The sequence below is a fragment of the Harmonia axyridis genome, chromosome 4, assembly GCF_914767665.1.
Source record: "Harmonia axyridis chromosome 4, icHarAxyr1.1, whole genome shotgun sequence".
Classification (NCBI taxonomy): Eukaryota; Metazoa; Arthropoda; class Insecta; order Coleoptera; family Coccinellidae; genus Harmonia; species Harmonia axyridis.
This window is the reverse complement of record NC_059504.1, coordinates 39986710-39995502: the sequence shown is the minus strand read 5'-3', so window position 1 is coordinate 39995502 and position 8793 is coordinate 39986710. Positions and strand designations below refer to the sequence as shown.

Here is an 8793-nt window from a genome sequence, read left to right as displayed (position 1 = left end):
ATATCATACATCATGTGGAGAAATCCAATGCTTCGACATGAAACAGCTTTTTCTTAATGCATACTCGAGAAATCAAATTCAGACAGCCATTGAATGAATATTAATATCCTGTACGCATGTACGCCTGACGTGTTATTCGGTCGGTCCTCTAAAAATTTGAAATTCTTGTATAAAAATTCGCCAAGAAATTATAAACTGCAATTTGTTGTTATTTGCCACTGTGCAGTGATCGATCTGAGTGTGATTCGGCGGTTTGTTCTGAATAAATAACTATATTTGGTGTTTGTTTTGTTTGTAAAGAAATATGGCGAGCAACGATTATAACGTGTTGTTGTTGAAGTCGGAACATATTAATCAGGCGATTTCTGATTTCAATGTTCGTCTGGACGAGGCGATAAAAATGAATAAATCGCGATCCAATTCTACAGGAAAATCATCTCTGGAGACAATATCTGAACAGTTCAGTAAGTTTAGATCAGATACACTGTTATTTGTGGAGAATTTAAAAAGAATGGTTGAAAATAATTCTAAGCAGATAGATAATCTCGAAAACTATTCTAGAAGAAATTGCCTCTTATTTCATGGGATTGTTGAGACTGAAAATGAAAATGTTGATGAGGTGAAAGATAAGATCTTAGATGAAATTGAGAAATTGAAAATCCCAAATTGGGAGGCTAAAGATCACTTGATCGATTGGTGTCACCGATTGGGTAAGCAAAGGAGTGATGAACATAGAAATCGACCTATTATTGTTAGGTTTGTAATGTATAATTCGAAACGGGAGATATGGAAATTTAAGAAAAACTTGAAGGGTACCAAGGTTATGATTACTGAGTCGCTTTCAAGGATTCGTTTGATGGTCTTCAAGGAGGCTAGACTGACGTTTGGTGTGCCAAATACTTGGACCTTTGATTGTAATATTTTTGTGAGAATGAAGAATGGAAAGGTTGTTAAAGTTCAGTTCATGGATCAATTGAAGGAGTTAAATTTGAGGAATACACAACCAAATTTGAAGAAGGTAACTAGATCTCAAACATCTGTTAGTCAAAAGGGTGGATAATGTTATGATTATGTCGAGGATCGGCTTGCAAATGGTACATACTCATACCTAAAGTAATTAAGGGGCCTTGCTGCATACTTTATTTTATTTTCTTTTATTGTTGTTATTATATTTTATTATTTATTGTTCATTTTTTGTTCATTCATTTTTTTTCTTGTTTTAAAATAGGGAAATATTCTCTGTTCACAAAATATTTCTGGTTGTTAGTATTGAAAAGGTGGGATAGGTGGAAGTGAGGTTGAGGGAGCAGTCTTGTTTTTTTTTCTCTGGGTATATGTAAAAAAAGTTGTCTTTCCTCAGAATATCTTGAGTATAAACTTGTATATGTGGATATATTATTGTTTTCAGAGTAAATCCTATTAGCCTGATAATTTGCTTTATAGAGCTCTTAGAGGATTTTTTTTTTCTGTCCTTAAGTACAACCTTGGTAAGTTTCGTTTTTATTTTATTATTTTTTTTTTGATGTTTTGTTTTATTTACATTGATTTAAATTTTTAATAAAACTATGCGGTACGTTTTTGCGCATCTGAATTGCCGTTCTTTGCTTCCTAGCTTCGATGATGTTAGAGATCTCTTGAATCAACATAACTTAACAATATTAGCTCTAACAGAAACGTGGCTGAATGAAGATGTTGATGATGCTGATTTACACATTGATGGTTATGTCTTGTTGAGAAAGGATCGTGGGTCCCGGGGAGGAGGGGTAGCTTTCTATTTGAGGGAGAATTTGTGTTATAAAATTGTTCCAAGTTTGAGTGTTGGTGAAAGACTATGGGTAAATGTTAAATTAAATGGATTGTGTGTTGTCGTAGGGGTTGCTTATAGACCACCGAGTACTAGCGTGGCTGACTTCATTGATGACCTTGAGATGGATTTTTCACAATATTTGCCAGTCTGTGATGAATTATTCTGTTTAGGCGATTTTAACATAGATGTACTCGATTTGACCAGCGGAAGTTGTGCCAGATTTTCTGAAATGTGCGATGCTTATTCTATAAAGCAAATAGTGGATAAGCCGACTCGGCTGACCCGAAGTTCTGCGACTGCAATAGATCTCATTTTAACTACAAATACTGATCTAGTTGCTGATTGGAACACAATGAATGCTGACAATGTTTCTGATCATGAATTGATTTTTTGTAACCTCAATCTGCGCCCAATTTCGGATAAGGAGACTTTCAAAATAATACGGGACTTCAGAAATTTTGATATAGACTTGTTCTTGTCGGATTTTTTCGCTGTTCCGTTTCATAAGCTGTTTTATTTCAATGATGTTGATACCAAGGTTGACTTCTTCACTAAACATATATTATATCTATTCGAAGTTCATGCACCGTTTAAAAAAGTAAGATCTCGAAAAAATTTTTCACCCTGGTTAACTTCAAACACCAGATTATTAATGTCCATTCGCGATGAAGCAAGAGTGAAGTGGAAATGTTCAAGGAGCCCGATTGACTATGATGAGTACAAGAACTTAAGAAATTTCACAGCTCGGGTTATTAAGGCGGAAAAGCGAGCATATTTGAATGGTGCGCATGGGGTGGGTGCAGATGGTGGAAATGTTTGGACCCGGTTGAGGCGGCTTGGTGTGGTGGGAAGAACTACTGGGATTCCTAACTACTTGGCGGACGCAGATGATATTAACGACTACTTTGTGAAGTCTGTGCCAAGATTGGATCCTGATCTTGATACACTAGCATTTTACAACGGTAACTGTAGGGTATTGGATGATGAACAGTTTTCCTTCTACTGTGTATCGCAAGATATCATTGATAAAGCCTTTAGGAGTTTGAGGGGCAGTTCAGCCGGTTCTGATGGTTTGAGTTACAGAATGCTCGAATATTGTTATCCCCATATCATTCCTTATGTATCTCATATAATCAACTTTTGTATTGAAAACTCTGTATTTCCATCTGAGTGGAGGAAGGCTTTGGTAACTCCTATTCCTAAGGTGAAAGTTCCCAAACATAAGGGTGATCTGCGTCCGATCAGTGTTCTTTGTGTTCTATCCAAGCTCCTCGAGAAGATCCTGAAGGATCAAATAAATGAATTTATCAACAAATTTTCTTTGATTCCGGTTGTTCAATCTGCATTTCGCCCACGGCATAGTTGTGAGACTGCGCTTTTGCATGTTGTAGATGATATCGTTTCTGCTCTAGATAGAAACCATATGACCATCTTGATTTTATTAGATTACTCTAAAGCGTTCGATTCTATAAATCATCAGACATTACTTTCTGTTCTGCGGTATACAGGTTTCGGTTCTGGTTCACTTTCGTTGATTTGTCAGTATCTATTCAATAGATCTCAGCTTGTTTCGTTCGATGGCACGACCTCTGCACCACTACCAATCACTTCTGGCGTGCCCCAGGGTAGCATCTTGGGGCCCCTGCTCTATTCTCTTTACACTGCGAGGTTGCCATCACTTTTAAAATCCTGTAAAGTTCACCTTTATGCTGATGATACCCAGTTATACTTCTCCTTTCCGGTCTCTGATTTTCAATGTGCAGTTGAAAAAATCAATGATGACCTATCTTCAATACATCAATTTGCTAGGAACCATTCTTTATACTTGAATGCCAAAAAATCAAAGGCTATGTTATTTGCACCAAACCATCTTCGAACGAGTCTTCCCTGCCTTGATTTATTTATTGATGGTGATCGTTTGGAATTTGTTCATGTGGCTAGAAACCTTGGTGTGATGCTCGATGATCGTCTCTCATTTGATGATCATGTGAAACTATTGCTCCGACGTTCTTTCAGTGCGTTGAAGTTGATTTATAGGAATAGACACTTTCTTACTACCAAAACGAAGACTCTCTTATGTGATACATTAGTGTTATCTCAATTCAACTTTTGTGACGTATTATATGGCTCATTTTTATCATATAGAAATGTAAAAAGAATTCAAATGGTTCAAAATTCGTGTCTTCGTTTTATTTGTGGTATCAGAAGACGAGAACGGATCTCTCATAGAATAAAAGAGATTGGCTGGTTGGACATGGATGCTCGCAGAAAGCTCCACTGTGCGTGCATGTTCCATAAGGTAATACTCAATAAAACCCCTGCATATCTATATAACAAGATAACATTTAGGACTGACGTACATAATTTGAACCTGAGACATAGAGGGGTGGTGATGATTCCGTCACATCGTACTCAATTTTTCAAAAAGGGGTTTTCATATAAAATATCTAAGGTATACAACAACTTGCCAAATTTCCTGAAGAGCACATCCATTCATCGTTTCAAAGCAGATTATGTAAGATTTTTTCACCCTGTTTAGATATCCGTATATTTATATACATATTTACTTATTTATTTTTGTTTGTTTTATTTCAATTATAAGATATAGATTATTCCCATTACACTTCATTTTACTTTATTTTTGATTATCAGGGTTGTACTGGACTGTTGAGTTTTCATTTTATGTACCTCCCCATGAAATGTTTATAATGAAAGATTATTACAGGGATTATTTTTGTTGGATATATTTTTCCCAATTTGGTATTGTAGACTAGTTATTTTACTATTTTTTTTGTTTGGTCGGAATTGAAAACCGGTGGGAGTTTTGTTTCAAAACTCTCTTCGATATTCTCACCAATTTCCAACAGCTGTTTATATATAATGTATTTTTGTATGATTATTGTTATGAAAAGTATTGTTGGAAATAAAGTATATATTATTATTATTATTATTTATTTGTCCCAATATATGATATACCCGTCCCAGAAAGATCCATTCGATAGAAATCATTCAGAAATTCATATTCTTTCAATTATAAATCAATAAGAACAATTATTTCGTTTATTCATCATTTATCATGATGAAAATTTTGTTAAATGAGGTATAGAGTAGTTAGTCATAAGAAGAAGAAGAATAGCATTCGATAAAACCATCCCTACCTGCGCATCTCAAATGGCGCATTCACTACTTTCTATTTATCAGAATATTAAAAGGTGATACTAGCAATTAGATATCGAAGAGAGGATACTTCGGTTATTGTGCTCCTGGAAGTTTCGCAAACAATAAAATTTCTACATTAGAGAATGTCTGTGAATATGGATATTGAAAAATTACACCAGTTAATTGTAATTAAGCAAAAACGAGCTAAACTACGGAAAGATACAAGAAAATCACTTCAAATTTCGGAATTGGAGAGAAAAATTTCTGAAGAAATGAAAAGAAGAGAGGAAAATGGCGAAATATGTAGATCCGATTTGAAAAAGAAGAACTGCGATGAAACTAAGAAAACAAAAATGCTCGAAAAGAAACTAGAAAGTGCCATAATAGTGAAGAATGTTCTGGAAAAATTTATCAAAGGATATGCCGGCTTGAGAGCTACGCAATTAATTGTAGCTGAATTATGTAATTATAAGGTGAATCGATCTACTCCAAGACATCGCAGTTTCATGCACACCATACCTGGAAGAGCTTTATTTGAAGGTTGTCAGGAAGAAGATGAAGACATTGAAGATTTATTTTGAAGTGACTGAAGGAGATTATTTCCATGTAGAAATTGTACATAAATCATATCTTATTTTCTTGTGAGTTTATTACTTTCATCTAATGTATCTTGTAAAAATTGTACATAAAAATTATATTTTTGATTTTTGAATGTTAAATATTTTGTTATATAATGATAGGATTAATGAATTTATTTGTAGTAGTAGTAAATGAGTGGTCATCAATATTTGTACAGATCTCAAAAGGGTTCATTATTCCACAAAAATCTTAATAATAATAAAACTATAAAATCTGCATTAATTCCGTTCATTATTACTAGAATTATATCTTACACTCCTTAAAGGAAATAAGCATCGAAATTGTGCTCGAATAGTTTGAACCAATATACAGTGTCTTGCAAATCTCTAGTCAAAAATGGGATAGGAATTCTAAATTCCTTGTGGGATTTTCTCAAAATTCCAGCGCTACTTAATAACAATAATTTTTTCTAAACGCTGCATTTAGATGTTTTTGTGCGGTCCCAATCCTATCGTGATTTTTCAATTACCTGTTTCCTTATTGGTTTTCCGATTTTTCCTTGACGAATAAATGGTATTTAATATAAATCTATACTGTAAGTGGAAATTTGCCTAATTTTTCTCATTTCTTATAGAAAGTCTATTATATTATCTATTCATAATAATGAAATGCACAATTGAACGTACTACATATTTCATCGAGTATATCATACATCATGTGGAGAAATCCAATGCTTCGACATGAAACAGCTTTTTCTTAATGCATACTCGAGAAATCAAATTCAGACAGCCATTGAATGAATATTATTTATTTGTCCCAATATATGATATACCCGTCCCAGAAAGATCCATTCGATAGAAATCATTCAGAAATTCATATTCTTTCAATTATAAATCAATAAGAACAATTATTTCGTTTATTCATCATTTATCATGATGAAAATTTTGTTAAATGAGGTATAGAGTAGTTAGTCATAAGAAGAAGAAGAATAGCATTCGATAAAACCATCCCTACCTGCGCATCTCAAATGGCGCATTCACTACTTTCTATTTATCAGAATATTAAAAGGTGATACTAGCAATTAGATATCGAAGAGAAGATACTTCGGTTATTGTGCTCCTGGAAGTTTCGCAAACAATAAAATTTCTACATTAGAGAATGTCTGTGAATATGGATATTGAAAAATTATACCAGTTAATTGTAATTAAGCAAAAACGAGCTAAACTACGGAAAGATACAAGAAAATCACTTCAAATTTCGGAATTGGAGAGAAAAATTTCTGAAGAAATGAAAAGAAGAGAGGAAAATGGCGAAATATGTAGATCCGATTTGAAAAAGAAGAACTGCGATGAAACTAAGAAAACAAAAATGCTCGAAAAGAAACTAGAAAGTGCCATAATAGTGAAGAATGTTCTGGAAAAATTTATCAAAGGATATGCCGGCTTGAGAGCTACGCAATTAATTGTAGCTGAATTATGTAATTATAAGGTGAATCGATCTACTCCAAGACATCGCAGTTTCATGCACACCATACCTGGAAGAGCTTTATTCGAAGGTTGTCAGGAAGAAGATGAAGAGATTGAAGATTTATTTTGAAGTGACTGAAGGAGATTATTTCCATGTAGAAATTGTACATAAATCATATCTTATTTTCTTGTGAGTTTATTACTTTCATCTAATGTATCTTGTAAAAATTGTACATAAAAATTATATTTTTGATTTTTGAATGTTAAATATTTTGTTATATAATGATAGGATTAATGAATTTATTTGTAGTAGTAGTAAATGAGTGGTCATCAATATTTGTACAGATCTCAAAAGGGTTCATTATTCCACAAAAATCTTAATAATAATAAAACTATAAAATCTGCATTAATTCCGTTCATTATTACTAGAATTATATCTTACACTCCTTAAAGGAAATAAGCATCGAAATTGTGCTCGAATAGTTTGAACCAATATACAGTGTCTTGCAAATCTCTAGTCAAAAATGGAATAGGAATTCTAAATTCCTTGTGGGATTTTCTCAAAATTCCAGCGCTACTTAATAACAATAATTTTTTCTAAACGCTGCATTTAGATGTTTTTGTGCGGTCCCAATCCTATCGTGATTTTTCAATTACCTGTTTCCTTATTGGTTTTCCGATTTTTCCTTGACGAATAAATGGTATTTAATATAAATCTATACTGTAAATGGAAATTTGCCTAATTTTTCTCATTTCTTATAGAAAGTCTATTATATTATCTATTCATAATAATGAAATGCACAATTGAACGTACTACATATTTCATCGAGTATATCATACATCATGTGGAGAAATCCAATGCTTCGACATGAAACAGCTTTTTCTTAATGCATACTCAAAAAATCAAATTCAGACAGCCATTGAATGAATATTATTTATTTGTCCCAATATATGATATACCCGTCCCAGAAAGATCCATTCGATAGAAATCATTCAGAAATTCATATTCTTTCAATTATAAATCAATAAGAACAATTATTTCGTTTATTCATCATTTATCATGATGAAAATTTTGTTAAATGAGGTATAGAGTAGTTAGTCATAAGAAGAAGAAGAATAGCATTCGATAAAACCATCCCTACCTGCGCATCTCAAATGGCGCATTCACTACTTTCTATTTATCAGAATATTAAAAGGTGATACTAGCAATTAGATATCGAAGAGAAGATACTTCGGTTATTGTGCTCCTGGAAGTTTCGCAAACAATAAAATTTCTACATTAGAGAATGTCTGTGAATATGGATATTGAAAAATTACACCAGTTAATTGTAATTAAGCAAAAACGAGCTAAACTACGGAAAGATACAAGAAAATCACTTCAAATTTCGGAATTGGAGAGAAAAATTTCTGAAGAAATGAAAAGAAGAGAGGAAAATGGCGAAATATGTAGATCCGATTTGAAAAAGAAGAACTGCGATGAAACTAAGAAAACAAAAATGCTCGAAAAGAAACTAGAAAGTGCCATAATAGTGAAGAATGTTCTGGAAAAATTTATCAAAGGATATGCCGGCTTGAGAGCTACGCAATTAATTGTAGCTGAATTATGTAATTATAAGGTGAATCGATCTACTCCAAGACATCGCAGTTTCATGCACACCATACCTGGAAGAGCTTTATTCGAAGGTTGTCAGGAAGAAGATGAAGAGATTGAAGATTTATTTTGAAGTGACTGAAGGAGATTATTTCCATGTAGAAATTGTACATAAATCATATCTTATTTTC

General features: G+C 33.1%; 1 protein-coding gene across 1 annotated transcript; it reads left to right on the top strand.

The window, feature by feature from the left end:
* Positions 1 to 333: 333 nt before the first annotated feature.
* LOC123678575 lies at positions 334 to 1639 on the top strand. Its single transcript, XM_045615686.1, has 2 exons — positions 334 to 1018; positions 1409 to 1639. Exons 1-2 carry the CDS (start codon positions 401 to 403, stop codon positions 1421 to 1423), a joined length of 633 nt encoding a protein of 210 aa, XP_045471642.1. The 5' UTR covers positions 334 to 400; the 3' UTR covers positions 1424 to 1639.
* Positions 1640 to 8793: the final 7154 nt, after the last annotated feature.

Excerpts from the sequence above, each read along its gene's own strand:
- LOC123678575 (XM_045615686.1), top strand. The coding sequence starts at position 401 with ATGAATAAATCGCGATCCAATTCTACAGGAAAATCATCTCTGGAGACA.